General features: G+C 38.4%; 3 protein-coding genes across 6 annotated transcripts; 2 read left to right on the top strand and 1 right to left on the bottom strand.

Moving 5' to 3' along the window:
• Window positions 1-192: 192 nt before the first annotated feature.
• On the bottom strand, window positions 193-7,507 carry rab5aa (RAB5A, member RAS oncogene family, a). Of its 2 annotated transcripts, none has more exons than XM_063899029.1 (6): window positions 7,307-7,507; window positions 4,554-4,775; window positions 3,995-4,146; window positions 3,624-3,746; window positions 2,862-2,955; window positions 193-2,709 (listed from the first exon to the last, which is right to left on the bottom strand). In XM_063899029.1, the coding sequence occupies exons 2-6, from the start codon at window positions 4,717-4,719 to the stop codon at window positions 2,594-2,596; spliced, it is 651 nt and encodes a 216-aa protein (XP_063755099.1). In that variant the 5' UTR covers window positions 4,720-4,775; window positions 7,307-7,507; the 3' UTR covers window positions 193-2,593. The 2 variants fall into 2 exon arrangements, with proteins under 2 accessions (XP_063755099.1, XP_063755100.1); XM_063899030.1 differs by having other exon boundaries at window positions 4,554-4,772; window positions 7,307-7,489.
• Window positions 7,508-8,536: 1,029 nt separating this feature from the next.
• otud6b (OTU deubiquitinase 6B) lies at window positions 8,537-12,637 on the top strand. Of its 2 annotated transcripts, none has more exons than XM_063900119.1 (8): window positions 8,537-8,801; window positions 9,482-9,630; window positions 9,767-9,883; window positions 10,025-10,225; window positions 10,605-10,725; window positions 11,429-11,490; window positions 11,574-11,680; window positions 12,036-12,637. In XM_063900119.1, the coding sequence occupies exons 1-8, from the start codon at window positions 8,729-8,731 to the stop codon at window positions 12,118-12,120; spliced, it is 915 nt and encodes a 304-aa protein (XP_063756189.1). In that variant the 5' UTR covers window positions 8,537-8,728; the 3' UTR covers window positions 12,121-12,637. The 2 variants fall into 2 exon arrangements, with proteins under 2 accessions (XP_063756189.1, XP_063756190.1); XM_063900120.1 differs by having other exon boundaries at window positions 8,751-8,944.
• A 216-nt stretch (window positions 12,638-12,853) lies between these two features.
• lrrc69 (leucine rich repeat containing 69) lies at window positions 12,854-16,534 on the top strand. 2 transcript variants are annotated; one of them, XM_063900117.1, is made up of 8 exons: window positions 12,854-13,985; window positions 14,091-14,217; window positions 14,307-14,379; window positions 14,955-15,150; window positions 15,261-15,332; window positions 15,436-15,537; window positions 15,873-16,052; window positions 16,402-16,534. In XM_063900117.1, exons 1-8 carry the CDS (start codon window positions 13,812-13,814, stop codon window positions 16,507-16,509), a joined length of 1,032 nt encoding a protein of 343 aa, XP_063756187.1. In that variant the 5' UTR covers window positions 12,854-13,811; the 3' UTR covers window positions 16,510-16,534. The 2 variants fall into 2 exon arrangements, with proteins under 2 accessions (XP_063756187.1, XP_063756188.1); XM_063900118.1 differs by lacking the exons at window positions 15,261-15,332; window positions 15,436-15,537.
• The last annotated feature ends 268 nt before the right edge of the window (window positions 16,535-16,802 follow it).

The following is a 16,802-nucleotide window of genomic DNA, read 5'->3' as shown; positions in this document are numbered from 1 at the left end:
TGCATACAGGAATTGGTATAATTAATACCAATACCCTATATTAATAGAACACTAAAACGACCCTATATTTATATAGGGTAGGGCTTCTCTCTCTCTCTCTCTTCTCTCTCTCACACACACACACACACACACACACACACACACACACACACACACACACACACACACACACACACACACACACACAAATGATCAAATTTATTTCAGTTTTTATTTGGTCATTACATAACAGTTCTGTAAAATGCTTGCATTTAAATGTTTTCGGCTGCAATTAAGTGTTAATGAAAAGAATCAAACATACAATTTACATCCTCATGTGTTAATTCATTTAATCATGGATCACCATCGTGCCAGCTGATAGTTGTTACAGTTTTCCTACAATATCTTCGTAAGGCTACTGAGATGCTAAAGAGGCTGGTTGGGTCATCAAACTCTTTTGGATTAGTTCTGTCTTCTCTAGAGCTTTTACAACCAGCGTTTCTGGAAGTTCTGATCTACTTGCATGGAGAAATGTGAACAAGTAGCCTGATAGCACTAAAAAAGAATTAGTGAAATGCAAGAGAGCAATAATGTTAAAAATATAAACCAAAATATTTGGATATTACTTTTTTTCTTTTGAGAAAAAGGGTACAAGACAGACATCTAAATAAATGCAATTTCATTTTTTGTTAATAACACTACATACATTTATAAAGACCACCACGGATTATAATTTAACCATTTGTGTGAAAAAAGGAACAGCAACCAAACTCCAAACCCAGTTGTAGCTGTTATTTTCTGCTAACTGTACATTTTTTTAATTGATTTTCTAAACATCTCCCTAGCAAGCATTAGTCCTGTCACTCGTAAATCGAAAAAAGGTAGACTACACTGCAACACCCTATTTACAGTATATTATTTATATATTTATATATATATATTTATATCACACTGGCTGTAATTATGACAAGATATAGTAATAAGCATCATTGGTGCAAGGCATGAGTAAGACCTGGAAAAAGAGTTATTGAACACATGCATGTACATGTGCGTGTGTGCATGTGTTGCTGTATGTAACAATGTAAAGTGACGGGGCGGGACAGGGAAAGAAAAGTGTGCTCAACACAGGTAAAGGAGAGGTGTAACAGACTGTGTGCATTTATGTACAGTTATGTTTATGTCTGACACAGTTCATAGAGAGGAAGTTCACGTAATGCGTGTGTTCACGTGCAAATGAGTGCACACACACCCACACAAGTGAGTCAATGGATGAAATCTGTCATCTGCCAGCCATCCCAGGCCCAGTTTGCACACACTGACGCACAAATGTGTCTAAAGCACTTCCTAAACAGGAGAAGATGACTAATATTTATGATTCAAACTGATGATTCTGAAGCAGCCTTACATATTGCAACTTCCAACTCTCTACCATCACCTTTTGCTTTTAACAGGTAAAAACCCAGCAGCGGTCCAACAACATTAACACAGTGGAATAGGTAATCTGCATAAACAAAACCATCCAAAAGGCAGAAACCAAGACACCCAGGGATAACCACTAAGAGATGGCCAGCACAACATTTCTCAAAGGACACTGCATCTGGAGATTGTGACTCCCCCCCTGCGCCTTGTTGTGGAGAAAGCTGTGTGGAGCAGGGTTTTCTTTTTTTATTGTGCTGCATTGGTCCTTGCAGACACTCAAGCCACAGAGTAAATACTGTGAAACATTGCACAATGCCACTAGGGACAGCTAGAAGCAGGCATGGCCCCAGAATGGAGCCTTAGAGAAATATTGACGAGTGCTACTTTAGTTTAGTGGGGGAAAGGACCTGGATAACGGAGGCAGGCCGAGGGAATAAGAGAGAGAGAATCAAAAATGACCAGTCGACAAATGTTTTTAAACTTTAAGATAAAAGAGTCCACGTGAGAGAGGTGTGGCGCTTAGGGTTCCTGTCTCTCTCTGCCCTATGCCTTTCCTCTTTCTCAGATTCACAATAGTACACTCTTCTTCTATGAAATACATTTGTTTCTGTGCTGCTGCCGACAAATGGTTTTTGTTTTTCTATTTTAAGCCATATAAGGAGTTTTGTGCATCCATCATTTTTGACAACAATAAGTAACAAGATTATCAAAAAGAACAAAAACAAAAGACCAGAATAAGAAATGCAGTAGTAAAGTCTTAAGCTATCCCATAAAAAGGGAAGTTACCACTTCCTCTTAATTAAACCCATATCTACATGTTAGAATAAAAGAATATGGGAGGCAGGGTGCACTAACATCTCTAATATCGGCTATCGTTAATCTATCAATAAAAATTGATAGGTGTAACAAGCTGGATGGCGCAAAAGAAGAAAAATATTGGTAATGAGGCATAATCGGGTAGCAACGGGACTGTGATGGAGGAAAAGAGGCGTGGCCGCGTGAACAGATCTGTGTAATGGCATTGAGTTCGTTACTGCAAAAACAAAGGGGTTGGGGGGGCACAGGGTATATTTTCTTGTTTTGCAGGAAGAGGAATAAGAGTACACCACATTGCATTAGTAACTGCCGTGGCATTCAGGACATCGGCCGCATTAGTTACTGCTCTACAGGTTGTTGGAGGGCAGGCGTCTTCACGTTAGTTACTGCAGCACGGAGCCTTGGCTGGCTGCGCAGTTTCTGTCAGGTCCACCCCCCGGCTCCGCCCACTGTTAGCTCCCGCAGCCTGGGGCTCACTCTTCGGCAATCTCTTGGCTTAAGGAGAAAAAAAAACTATACTTAACAAAAGAAACTGCAACTTTTTATCAGCAGGCGGCAGAAGTATACGTTTCCATAACTCATATTAACAAAATATAGAAATAATCTATTTAACCAAATCTATAAGTAAAGTTTTAAGAATTACCCACCAATAGCCATAAATATCTCGTTCACATTCATAGAGGTCTTGGCTGACGTCTCCATGAAAAGTAAGCTGTTGTCATCTGCGTAGGATTGGGCATCCTGTCAACATAGTGTAAGAACCATGCACATGCAAGTATTTAGAGAAAATAAAAACAATAAGATATTATTTCAAGACAGAGCAGAACAAATCACATGTGTGTGTGTCTTGGATACGATAACTGAGACCAAACAGAGATATCTATAAGAAGTAGGAGATCAGGGGGTTGTACCACAAATCAAGTTTGATAGTACTAGCATTATCTTGCTGAAAAGAGCATAAGACTCCATTCACAGGCTTTGATCGGCAGGCTCTGTGCATGTCCCCAAAAAAGGGGCATCAATTGCCTTTTCTACTGCACAAAATAGACAGATTGCATGCCGCCTACTTGTTCCATACATATAACTCATTTAAATATATTGTATTACCCCATATATTGACTAGTGACATATAATCACGTTATTTTAAAAAGGAGTTGAATAATGAAAGGTGCTTTCAGTCTGAAAATCTGAACATAATCTGGATCAGGTTAGGTGTGCAGCATTAGTTAGCATAGCCATCTAGCCAGGTTAATAGAGAGCCACCTTTATGATATTGAAAACCCTGGCTGTCAGCTCAACACACGTCACTTAAACATTCACTTCACGATATACCCCTCAGTATTTCCAAGAAATTCAAAACTAATACCATCTGTATGACGCAGTTGGTTTGTTTGTTTATTTGCTCTGACCTGGAAGTCGACAGCTCTCTTGGTGGCCAGGTCCGCCTTGTTGCCTGACAGAGCGATGACGATGTTAGGGCTAGCTTGTCTTTGCAGCTCCTTCACCCAGTTCTTAGCCCTTGCAAAGGACTCCTACAAATGGAACATATTGTGTTATCTGTTATTTCCTTCATGTGATCAGTAAGTTCAAAAGATATTTCTTAGAGATCACATTCTCACATAAGAATTAACCTTTACTTCGATGTGACGTACACTTCATAAGGAGTCTGAAATGGTAACTTGAGGACATGATTATGCTAAGTATCATTTCCCAAACTTTAAGTGAGGGTAAGATCTTGGAAATGTATGCAAAGAACTTATACAGGGGTGAATCAACATGCCTCGTTTGTGATGTCGTAGACCACAATGGCGGCCTGTGCTCCTCTGTAATACATGGGGGCCAAGCTGTGGTAACGCTCCTGCCCTGCAGTGTCCCAGATTTCAAACTTCACCGTTGTGTCATCTAGACACACTGTCTGGGTGAGAAAGGCAGCTGAAGAAAATGATAAGCAGAGGAGTGAGTCAGCATTAGAAAATCAATATTGACACGAAAACAACACCATTTTTTACGCTATGAAAACAACACAAGTCATAAATGAAATATGAAAACAAAGAATTGTAAACTTTGCCACATTGCAAGACAACGACCTTTTATTTTTTCCAATTTTGCTGCAATGTATTTCTACAGATGACACTTGTAGCTTAATACAAGTGTTACTTTACAAATGTAGGAACTATGACTAAACATATAAAACAGTGAACTTCTAAAATTAAGTTTTTACAACAGCCAAGCAACAAATTAGCTTGAAGGTAACACTCCTGTGATAATCCTCACGCAATTTGTTAACAACCAACTAGCAGCTATTATAGGAAGAAATTGTTTGTTGATATGAAGCTGACCTCCTATCGTGCTCTCCTGGAATTCATGGAATTGACCCTTAACGAATCGGAGCACTAAGCTGGACTTCCCAACGGCTGACTCCCCCAACAGCACCAGCTTAAACTGACAGATCTTGTTCCCTGCATTGGGTCCGTTGGGTCTCGTAGCTCCTCCCCGATTGGCCATGACCTAGTCAGATCCCCCGCTGTCCTGTGTGCCAAACCTCACAAGGAGGACTTCTACTGCAAGAAGCAAGAAAATTAATAGGTTAGTATCCAATGAGAAATGAACATGTGTAGAACTTGGCTCAAAATACACCAAACTGCTAAACAATTTTAAGTTATACCAAAAAACTAAGGCAGCAGTGTCTAGAGCATACATCAGGTGTTTTATTGAAATAAGTTATATTTCTTTTCTATGTGAGATTTTAGTTGTGGTGAAAAATATAAGGGAATTAGAAACACGGGACCTGATCTTCAGAAGGGTTACATGTAAAAACAAATGCATGAAAAACTCTTAACACAAAAAAACCTACAGTAATTTGCAGTGCAATTAAGAAAAGTACAGGGTATGATCCTGCACTGTGAAATATACAAGCCCAAGCTGTGTTTTTCTCCCGTGCTTGTCTTAATGAACATGTGATATTTCGGATTTGTAGGAATGCAATCATTAATCCTTCTGATGTACTTTAGCAGGACAAAAGACATATAGAATAACTTGTCAGTGTACATGTTTAACTTGCAAAATAAGAGTAGGGATTATTTGTTGCCTATTTAGATACAAATAATTCTAATCAATTCATTGACATAAGTGTCTAATTTGAATAAATTCCCTCTGCAGGTTTCTGAGATAGTGCGTTGGGATATCAATGGAATGGGAGGGACAAATGGACGGACAAAAGGACACTCAAAACATTAAGTCCTCTGCTTTTGCATTTGGGGGGAATTCAAAATAACAAGAGTGTCCAACAGCAGGAACAACTGAGTGAAAACAACATCAAGATGAACAAACCAAACAAATGAATGACAACAATCATACAAACAGATGGATAAAATATAGACTGGTTACACTATTGTAACCTACCATTACGGAGGCCATATGTGTGCACTATACTTCAGTTTAATGTTTATTGGTTTAGTCCTTAATTATTTTTTTTGTAATATATAAATGTATAGTATCATAAAAACATCAGCCAGCATCATCCCTAGTTTGAGAGTTGGGACAGTTTTGTCTGCTCCTACCTGTCCTGACAGACAAGCCCATAAGCATACCTTGCCTTTATGGATGCAATTGTAAAAAAGGCAAAGAGAAAATTAGGCATTGAAGCATCATCAAGAACCACAGTAGTTGCATGAGTTTCCACAAGAGTTTCACCCACACATTTCTTGAGCCTCTTACAACGGCACAACCTCTGTATGGATACATGCCAAGCATTCATGCATCGTTAAGTAACTTATTTAGGATTATACTTGCTGACTCATTCAACAAGAGATGGCTATTGTCAGAAAATAATCACAGTCTATATCTGATTTGCAGGGAGGTATTTGTTATGATCGTTGGAATCTTATCCCTGACCACAAAAAACAACTATTTTTGCCTTAGCTGTGCACGTCACATTAACTCCTTTATCCAGAAGGAAGATAAAGTAATAACATACAATGGATCTACCCCCAAAAAAGCTCCCTCTGTAAAGCATATCTTACACATTGTTGATGATATTGGTCTCTGAGAGGTGTTCACAATCACTATGGTGAGGCCACTGTTCAAGCCTGTTGTGCTAAACCTTCAGTTATGTTGCAAAAGCAAAGGCAACGTAAAATTAATATCAACATAGTGACAGTTGTTGCTTTACCAAAAGAGTTCACACTCATGTCAAATTAATTTATTAGCATGAAAAACACAACCCAATAAATTGGAAATGCTATGGTCCTCTTAAAAATAAAGCTTTAGGACAGCAAGCCCATGGAAGTTACTATTAAGAGAAATTAAACCAACAATTATTATTTGTATTAAAACATTTGACAAGTGGTGAAGCAAGAAGAAAAACAATTATGCTAAGACACAGCTGTGTGAAAAAACTAACTGCGTGTTCTCAAGAAAGGGACTGTCAACAAACGCTGCGCACTGCAATGCTCACCAAATATCTGACTGTCGTTAGTTGACTGTAAACACTCTTGCTTGTGATAGCTGTAGTCATGTATCTGTTTTCGTTCGCGAGCTAGTTGGCGTACTTGCTTTCAGTACAACATAGCCCTTTAACTGACTAGTAACGTTAGCCTCCCAAACACTTTCAGAAAAGCACCTACATCGACAGGCTCAACTTCCAAATAAAAACAAAAAAATGCATAACAGGCCAGTGGTTGTATTGTAATGAACGACAAGGCACTAATACGTTTTTGTTATTTAATGGGGAGTAGCCAACCCCAAATTAACAAACAGTGACATTAGCGTGTTAGCATTGTTAGCATTCCACCCACTGACCTGATAACACCCATTTAGATGTTAGCTGTCACAAAGTCAACAGTAAGCCTGTCATTCAGTTTGCTATACCAGGCATTACTGGCCACTTACTAATGGCAACATATCAAACAACAAGAGGAACAGCTGGACCCAGTAAGACGTTAAAAAAGGCCTGTGTGCCATTGCCTTAGCTATCAAACATCACCGATACTAGCTACAGGCAGCTAGTGCTAGCTAACGTTAGTCCACCGTGAGCGTTAGCCAGTCAGACAGCTGGGTAGCTCAACTTGCCGATTCATGTCAAGTACACTACCTGAGAGCCAGACGATTTTTGGAACTTTAAGTACCACTGCTGTAGTATTTACACACGGAACCCGGGACACTGTGGTTGGTGTTTAGGAACCAAGAAAAACAATTTCAACAATCCCGTCACGTCTCCTCCTTTCTTTCTTCTCGCAACTTCCCCTCAGAACCAAAACACAAACAAGCTCTTCCGCCCCCCGTGCCACGTCACACAGCACGCCTGCCCTGCAGGAATGCGTTTTCAGCCAGATGTTTTATTAAACGGCATCAACATTACATAACATAACATAACAAGTAATTGTTTGCACTATTTCATTTGTATTCTTTTTGTTTAACAATACTTGTTATTGTTATATCTTATATTTATTTATGTTGCACTGTTGGGACCCTGGGATTTAGGATTGTCATTGCCATAACTACACTGTAGCTGCTGTGCATATGACAATAACACATTTGAATCTTTGATTGCTGCAACTTCTGCTAGCAGACACTATTGGAATAACCACTTGATTGGAAATTCATTTATATAAATATTTTGGCACAAGAATTTTACAAATGTACTACGCATTATAGCTGACTTTCATAGTAGAGTTAAGCATGTGGCTTAAACACTAGGGGAGAAAACAATCACAAAAGCTGGCAGTATTTGCTATTTTCAATAGCCTGGAATTATATCACTGTGTACGCTTTATAAAACAGTGTTCATTCATGAATAGTTGATAGAGTTATTGTGTGTGTTAAAAAAGTGTATTATCAAGTTTTGAAAAGCTGTGTAAAAGCTATTGTGAGGTCAAGGGTTATCATTGTATAGCCTATTTAATTACCTGTTTTACCCATTGGAGGTGATCATAACAAAGGTTGGGAAATAGTAATACAAAAAAATGAAGGGGAGGCTGATGTGATGTCAACAAAGACAAAAAGGGGTAACTGAAACAAGACTTTTGTAACAACTGTACAAGTATACGCTTTAAAAATGTATGACCAAATAAAGGTCCCTCATACTGTATGTAGAACAACATGTGTTCTCACACTGGAAAATATCCTGTCTGAAATGCATCACATTGGTTGAAAAAATATGAATGCAAATAAATGATGATTTAAATAAAGACATACAGTAGGCACCATTACTGCGTGGCTCCTGTGGCTATGATGGGAGTTGACTGCGGTGTAATAACAAGCCAAGAGGTGGCGCTCTTGCAAACAAACAAAAATGAGTTTATTTAAGAGAAGAAGAAATAAGATCCGCCCTGAATCCTCTTCTCTTCCGGATAAGGCCATATCAGCACATTGTATTTATTGTGGAACATATATTGATATCTCTCGTTAGTAATGGGGCCTATTTTATGACAGAAACATCATACTACTTTATAACAGTCGTCATTTCCATATATCTTGCAAAGACTACCCCTGAACAGTCTGAGCATAATCAGTCATGGAGGAGATAGAGGAGACACCAGAGGAGCAGCTGGCCAAGCAGCACCGCAAGGAGAAGAAAGATATGCAAGGTAGTTAACACTAAAGGTGTTTACCTCTACTGTGAGCTTGTCTGCACCTCATGTGTTGTTTTTATTCTTAGAGTCTGGCACGATCTAGACACTAGCAAGCCAAGGAGTATTCAGAAGTGTTGTCACAGGATCAAACAGCTATGGTAACCACTGTGTTATTATTCGTAGGTATTTGTGTGTCTATTTATGTGTTATGCTTTTTAACAAGTGGCTCACAGTGATTAAATGTGTAGTGTTTTCTCAGTGAATAGACAGAAAACAGGTTTTTGCACAGAACTCAAAAGTCTGAAACTTACAAGCTTTTTATGACTGTCAGCCAAACTCCATCACTGATGTCCAAACAAGATTTGAATCCACTTGTTAAAGGCAAAATAGAAGCTGTGACATCACATATTGATGCAATGCTATCTAGGCTAAACTATTTGAACTCATAAAGAGAGGTGGAACAGCAGTTAAATGCCACATATGCTTTATGTTATGATATATTTTTTAATTTCCTCTAACTACTAAGCCTACATTGAGACAGGTTAATGCCTTCTGTGAGGGTCCCACCCATGTAGTTGATGTCCCCCCTTTTTCCAACAACATTTAAGAACACATAATATCTCTATTCTGCATTGAGAGTGTAGACGCTCCATTATAGTACTGATTTGATGATATTTTCTTGTGTTTCATTTTAGCCAAAATCCAGAGCATGAAAAATGCAATCCCCAAAAATGACAAGAAAAGGAGGAAACAGATGACAGAAGAGATTGCAAAAATAGAGGCTGACCTCAACAAGAAACACGAGGAGGACTTAAGTCAACTCAAATCTACACCTGACACAAAGGTACATGTCTGCGAGCAAATATGAACACACATCTTTTGTTATTGGTATCTCCTTGTTCATTCTCACATGAAGTATATGTATTAGATAAATGTCGATGTTGAAAATAACCTAAGCTCTCCCTGCTTAATCCTACAAGGTGGAAGAAGTGGTAAATGGAGTGGAGACCATGAAGATGGAGGCCGGAGGAGAAGAAGAAGAAGAAGAAGAAGAAGAGGGCACACAGCCACGTCTAACAAAGGCCCAGAAGAGAAGGGTAAGATACAGGTGCCACAAAAGAATAAGACAGTGTTGTTTGTTATTGCACACTATTTACCAAGCAGTCTGTTGGCTTTCCTTTTTTAAATTTGGTTTCAAGTACTAATCAAATGCATTTTATTTAAATGTTCCCCTCCAGGACAAGAAAGCTGCGCAGGAGAAGGAGAGGGAGAGCAGGATAGCAGAGGCTGAGGTGCTGAACCTGCAGGGTGTGAGGCACCAGGAGGGGCTGAAGCTGGCTCAGAAACTCGCCACCAAAAAGCTTCAGATCAAGGAGATCTCCTCTGATGGCCACTGCATGTACCGTGCCATTGAAGATCAGCTGGCACAGCGATCAAAGGTGCTTATTGTTATAGGAAGATAATTCTGCTGTAGCTGAAGTTTGAATACCTAATCAGAGATTTGTAATAGGCAAAACCCTGCACTCCTTGCAGCACTGTGTGCAGTTGCCATATTTGAAAATGGCACAATGCTGCTCTGAGAAACTTAGATAAAAATTCATATATAATATACTATACTATACTGTACTGTACTATACTATACTATACTATACTGTACTGTACTGTACTGTACTATACTATACTATACTATACTATACTATACTTTTGCTCACCAAAGCTCTCAGTAGATGATCAACTTCTTTCATTTTCTGTTTTTATTGTTCACTAATGATGAGTCGCCACTGCACAGAGTACTTATTTTCTTCTGTTTCATTCTAGCCTGGTTTAATCATGGGTATGAAAGAACTGCGGTCTCGCACTGCTGAGTACATAAGAAGCCATGCTGATGACTTCCTGCCTTTCCTCACCAACTCCAACACTGGTGAAATGTACACAACAGGTAACACTCTGATCTTTGTATTGGTTGGAAACTGTAGAATATATCCTAGAATATGATGATTTGAAGTAGGCTTGTATGAGGTATTAATCTTTAGTCATTTTATCGGTCATGGTCAGCATGCTACCAATTGGGAGAAGATGACAGGAGTACAGCCCTGAAGTAAAGAAGTGTTGCTGTTGATGAGGGCAGCAGCAAAAACTGTTTAGTGACCTGAAAGAAAGCCTTATCAAAATAACATAACCAAAACAAACTAACTGATCAGACCTGCAACTCTCATGTTCTGTGAGGTAAAATATATTAGTTTCTTTCAACAGACTGTCAAGAGAATAGGTAACGACTTTATTTGCCTGTTAGAAACAAAGAATGTAAAGCTGTGTCACGGCAAGGATTAGCAGAGACAATGTTTTAAATAAAGCATACTCTTAAACCTTTATAGATTTCTTTTGGTGCGCTTTTGCTGGTGGCTAAAATATGTTCTGATGACATCTCTGTCCAGCGTAGCAATGTACTTTACTTCTGTGCTTTACCTACTGTAGGTACACACTGACCCTGGATAAATACCTCATACAACTCCACTTCTAAACCTCCATCTATTTGTTTAAAGACCAACAATGGTAGCCATAGATATTTCTTATCTCAAATTTAGTTTTTAGAAAGTAATTCTGTGCATGCCCAGTATTCATACAGTGTTTTTGGTCTCCAGATGAGTTTGAAAAGTACTGCAGTGACGTGGAGCACACAGCAGCTTGGGGTGGACAACTGGAAGTGAGTTGTTTACATGTTGTCACAGATGCACTGTGCTTTTGCTCTTTGTATTTTTAAATAATTATTTTCTTTTATTCCAACAGTTGCGAGCTTTGACCCAAGTTCTTCACTTGCCAATGGAAGTGATCCAGGCTGACTCCCCACCTATAAAAATTGGGGAGGAATTTGATAGTGAACCCATCACCCTAATGTACGTGGTGTAAATGTCATAGTTTGGCATACGGTAGCTTGATTGTTCAAACATATATAGTTAAGTCAGTAGAACAAATTAAAGCTTAAACTAGACACATTTACTATACTTATTCATGAAGGACATTATATGACAGTTTTGGGCCATCATTTCTATGTAAGAAGTAATTGTTAGAAAATTGACATAATGGCTATTGCAAAGCACACAAAAAAAAGACACTAGACAGAGACACTCGTATAACTGTAATCTATGTATTGACTATATTAAAGGACACAAGTTGATAAAGCCTTTCAGAATGTATACATTTGATCTCAGACCTCTTGACTCACAGAATATATTTTCTCATTTTTTCCAGCTATATGCGTCACGCCTATGGACTAGGAGAGCACTACAACTCTGTGGAGCAGCTAAAGGATCCCGCTAACGCAGAAGACAGCTGAGAGAAAACCCAGTCTTGGTGTGACTTAAACCAATGTGTGTGATTCAGAGTTTGTTCAAACCACTCACACCAAGGGCCCCTAAATACAAATGTATTTGGGAGGAGACACCCCCCCCCCCCCATTTAAAGACATTGTTGAGCTGAGGTTAACTGAGAAGCTGGTTGTTTCTAACACACAGTGGTAGGTCCTAGAAGTGAGAAGATATCAGCGGGGAGAGTGATATGTAGCTCTGAAGGCAGTATCACTGTGCGTAATTAAAAAAGCATCGAAGGGAAATTAATGTGAGTTAACAATGATCTCCATTCACACTATTTTGGGAAGCAAAGATGTACCACATACATTTTGTCCAAAATATGCAGGAGAGGATGTAAGAGCTGTTGATCATTCATTTTACTTCAAATGTTAACAGTCAGTGAGGGGTTGAGGAAAACATTTGCAGCAGCCTTTGGAGGAACTGAATTGTGGAACTTGTGAATCATATCGATGTTACATAAACTCATAGAATACTAATAATGTATTCAACTGCTTTATTTTGTATATTTCTGATGAGGAGGTTATTATCATGAATACTGTTTCCAACATCAGACTGTGATATATAGCCGTTTTAACTTGCAGTGATCAGCAGGAAGCATGCACACATCACATTCTAGGCATCTGTGAAGCAAAAATGAAGCACTGCATTCACTTTCGTATTATACTTTGAGTATTTCTGAAGCAGTTTGTTACTTCATACTCTACTTTATTTCATGTGGAAATATTGTACTATTTACACAACTACATTGGACAGCTATAGTTTGTAGTGACTTTAATTGGATTACATTCACATACAAGACACACATGAAGACATTATTATTGATTGGAAAAGTTAGGCCACTGATGCACGATAGAAAACATAAACCCTCTGAGGCGCATGAAGTACCATAGGTGCAACAGCTTTCCGGTTTGTGCTACCGACTTAAAGAGACAACAAGTTATATCAATACTCAGAGTAGCATTAGTACACAGTGAGGACTTTTATTTATTTAAGGTCATAACGCTAATAATACTTCAGTGCTTGTAATTGTAATGGACTTCATAAGGAAGTATTTCTACCATGAATTTAAATTTGGACATCACTATTTATACACAAACTGAAACAAGTGGAAATATCCTGCTAAACTAAGCTGTCACCACTAGAAGCTGCTACCCCTCTTCTTAAAAAAGATTATTAATAGATGTTTAAGCCTAGAAATTGCAGTAAACATAACATTTTAGTTACAAGTTACGTCTTTACAGAAAATACAGGACAGCAACATTAGAATGTAATACCATGTTACACACAACAAATACATGAATGAAAGAATATAAATAGGCTTTACAAAAATGTAGCCTACTGTTTTCAGTGCCTTACTGTTCTTAGGTCCATGTGTCAATATAGTGTGGGATTTCTATTCTGAGAGTTTGTGTGGTTTCATTTTTTTATTACATTTGCATGTATCTTTTTTTATTTATGAAAACTTGAACCAGGCAACGTTTTTAAAGAAGTAATATAAATCATGCTAATTGAATACATAGGCATTAAGACTCATAGTTCTAGTAATGAATCCGCTCTAGAGACGGCTAATGCAAAACGTCATCGAAGTGTCAAATCGCGTTGTGTCGCCATGGAAACCTGAAGGAGTGCTCGACTTAGATTTTTTAATTTTTTAGAGATGACCGAGTCAGTAGTAAGAGCTTTGTACGGCAACGCGACGTCTTTAAATTTGGGTTCCAAAAAACTAAACGTGGTTCCCAAGTGTGTTTCCAGATTACCAAACTTGTCGGTTCTCCTGTTGAACAACAACTCCATCAGCGCGCTGCCTGCTGAGCTGCGCTGTCTAAAACACGTAAGTGTTCTCCGTTTGTTTGCTGTTCCAACACAACTCTTCCGATGTTTTACTCAGCACGCAGATTTGTGATTAAATACTTTTTGTTTTGCGAATGCCTGCAAGCTGGTGGAGCTGAATTTGGGGAATAATGCATTGAAGGAGGTTCCTGCTGTTTTGGGCCATCTGGAGTCTTTGAAGAAACTGTATCTGTTCAGCAACCAAATTACAGCAGTGCCACCTGATGTGATAGGTAGTTTCTCACTGTTCTGCATGATTAGCAACTTACACGTTTTGTAAAGAAAAACAAGTATGATTATTGTCGTATTTTATATTTTACAGATGGCTTACAAAAACTTGTTGTGCTAAATCTAAATCACAACAAGATTCGAAGACTTCCACCTGAGATTAAAAGGTAATTTTATGGCACCCTGGTATCCAACATCTTCACACCTGCAATAATAAATTCTAAAGAACAGCAATGATTTAAAATGTGTGTTTCTGCATGTCAGTGATGAAAGAAGTACTCTGAAACGTTACTTATACGAAAAGCACAATTAAGTAATATCTAAATAGCCTGAATGGCTTGCAATCAAAATCTTACTTTAGCATACTTATAAGCATTAACATTATTAAAGTTGCAAACGTAAAATAAGTCAATATGCTTGCAAGTGGGCCCTATCAAAATATTAGACATTTTAAATTATTGATCTGTATTGACATGTTCACTTGCTTGTGAAGGTGGCGCTAATTTTAGTAACTTTATATGTGCTGCTTAATCCATAATGATGCATTATTATGTATAATTAAAATGTATTTGAGAATTAATCATTTGAATCTGGAAAGTAATTCAATTTGCCAAATAGACGAAATGGAGGAAAAAGTAACATTTTGCCTTACAAATGTAATGCAGTAGAAGTGCATAGTACATAAAAGAAGAGATGCTTGAAACAAGCCGGTCACAGTGTGCAAATCTGTCTTTCCCTTTAGTTTAACCAGGCTTCGTCACCTCAGTGTGCTGGACAATAAGCTGGAGGAGGTCCCTGCTGAGCTGGGTCATCTCACCTGTCTGACTGAAATAAACTTCACCTCCAATAATTTGCCCTCGCTACCAATGCAGCTGTACCAGTGTAAAAAACTCACTAAATTGCATTTAGCCAGAAACAAGCTGACCAGCCTACCAGAGGTGGGTGTCTGCTGGTGTCACTTTTTACTTTCTTATACTATACTTGCTGTAATTTTTAAAGTAGTACAATGTCAGCTACATACCTAAAATCTACCTTACTTTTCACACAGGGAATCAGGGCACTGACAAAACTCCAAGTTCTGGATGTAGCCGGCAACAAGTTGTCTATGTTCCCTGTTGAGGTGCAGTTTACTGGGTTAGCTTATCCAGCAGAGCAATTTTGTGTGATGAAATCTAAACCATATCACAGCTTCACTGAATAACACAGGACATTGCTCTGTGTAGTTTGACAGTCTGCGCCTGAAAGAGCTATACTATGAGGGCAACAGGTTTGTGCGTTGCGAGCCGATGTCATCAGTGCAGGATGTGGAGGTGCTTATGTTAAAGGTAAAGTCTCACTGAATTACAGCAGACGGAATACTATTTATGAGATGTGTGAATGTTTTGTTATCTTTCGATCACATTGTGTTTCTTGGGGTCACAATTTAATAAAACAAATATTTTCATTTCTAAATATTTCCTAATTCAAATTTGGTTCCTGATTCTCATGGCAAGTTATGGTATAAAAAAGATTGTGTACAAGATCATGCCGTTTTATACATGAACACGTTTGAGAACCACGCAAAGGCAAAACTAATTAGGCTAGCCTCCTTTTTTTCTCAGAAACTGGACATTTCTAAAAGTAAAAATTGACATGATTATGATGATTCTTTGTTTCCCAGGAACTGGTTGCTAGATTTGTCTTGAAGGAGGACAGGAACAGGTCCTCTCTGGTCCACAGGACACTTCCCCATTACCCGACCCTGTCTGAGCTGTTGTCCAATGGCAGCTGCTGTGCGCTCTGCCTGAACCCCTTCCTCACCACCTGGCTGGAGTGTGTGCATTTTGTTAGTGTGAGGAAGGTAGGTTGAATGTTTTAGCCCTACTTACTTAAAAGTATGAATATTTTTATCAACCCACAATGGTAATCACAGATACATTAAAAAATCACCAATTTCGGAAATACATTTTACTTATTTTACTGAGTTTGAAAATGTCTATCTGTAAAGTAAACTAAGTTTTCAGACACATTTCGTGAAATAAAAGTATATTCTTCCCTCTGACAAGTCCTGGAGAAAAAGTATAAAGTAGCATAAAATAGAAATGCTCAAGTCTTATAAAATGTTTCCATTTTAATTACAGCCCAGTATGTTATGTTACTAAATGTACTCCTCGGTAATATTCCACTACTGATTGTCTTGTTTTAAACAGGAGACAAAAATGAGGAGTTCAAAGACCATTCCAGTGCGCGCCCTTCTTTGTTCATACAAGTGCTTTAACACGGATGGACATTCCTACTATGGTGTTGCTACAAGATAAAGACAATTATTAAAATGGTACACAGCAAATTTTGTAGTATTGATTTTTCAGTGTCAATTATTTCGAGTTGATAAGTGTTGATTTGGGTGTTGTTTTAACACTTGCAGTGCTGAAAAAACTCTAAGCCCGGTGTTCTTTAAGGGAGTTGATTGCAAGCACTCTAGTTAGAGTTAAGTACACTTAAAGCTTTAGTGCGCCTTTTTTCTTCATCTGATGGCGGAGAACAACCTGTGTCTGGAGAGGGGGTTACATTATTTTCAAAAGGTAAGTACGTTATTCAATCATTTAGGCCG

This window comes from Eleginops maclovinus, chromosome 13, assembly GCF_036324505.1.
Source record: "Eleginops maclovinus isolate JMC-PN-2008 ecotype Puerto Natales chromosome 13, JC_Emac_rtc_rv5, whole genome shotgun sequence".
NCBI classification, from domain to species: domain Eukaryota; kingdom Metazoa; phylum Chordata; class Actinopteri; order Perciformes; family Eleginopidae; genus Eleginops; species Eleginops maclovinus.
The sequence above is the reverse complement of the archived record's forward strand: the minus strand, read 5'-3'. Positions and strand labels throughout refer to the sequence as shown.

Excerpts from the sequence above, each read along its gene's own strand:
- lrrc69 (XM_063900117.1), top strand. The coding sequence starts at position 13,812 with ATGACCGAGTCAGTAGTAAGAGCTTTGTACGGCAACGCGACGTCTTTA. Across the intron at positions 14,380-14,954 it reads CTTCCACCTGAGATTAAAAG|TTTAACCAGGCTTCGTCACC; the intron begins GTAATTTTATGG and ends CTTTCCCTTTAG. Across the intron at positions 16,053-16,401 it reads ATTTTGTTAGTGTGAGGAAG|GAGACAAAAATGAGGAGTTC; the intron begins GTAGGTTGAATG and ends TGTTTTAAACAG.
- rab5aa (XM_063899029.1), bottom strand. The coding sequence starts at position 4,719 with ATGGCCAATCGGGGAGGAGCTACGAGACCCAACGGACCCAATGCAGGG. Across the intron at positions 2,956-3,623 it reads AGAGAGCTGTCGACTTCCAG|GATGCCCAATCCTACGCAGA; the intron begins GTCAGAGCAAAT and ends CTATGTTGACAG. Across the intron at positions 2,710-2,861 it reads CGAGATATTTATGGCTATTG|CCAAGAGATTGCCGAAGAGT; the intron begins GTGGGTAATTCT and ends TTTCTCCTTAAG.
- otud6b (XM_063900119.1), top strand. The coding sequence starts at position 8,729 with ATGGAGGAGATAGAGGAGACACCAGAGGAGCAGCTGGCCAAGCAGCAC. Across the intron at positions 11,491-11,573 it reads CTTGGGGTGGACAACTGGAA|TTGCGAGCTTTGACCCAAGT; the intron begins GTGAGTTGTTTA and ends TTATTCCAACAG. Across the intron at positions 11,681-12,035 it reads AGTGAACCCATCACCCTAAT|CTATATGCGTCACGCCTATG; the intron begins GTACGTGGTGTA and ends CATTTTTTCCAG.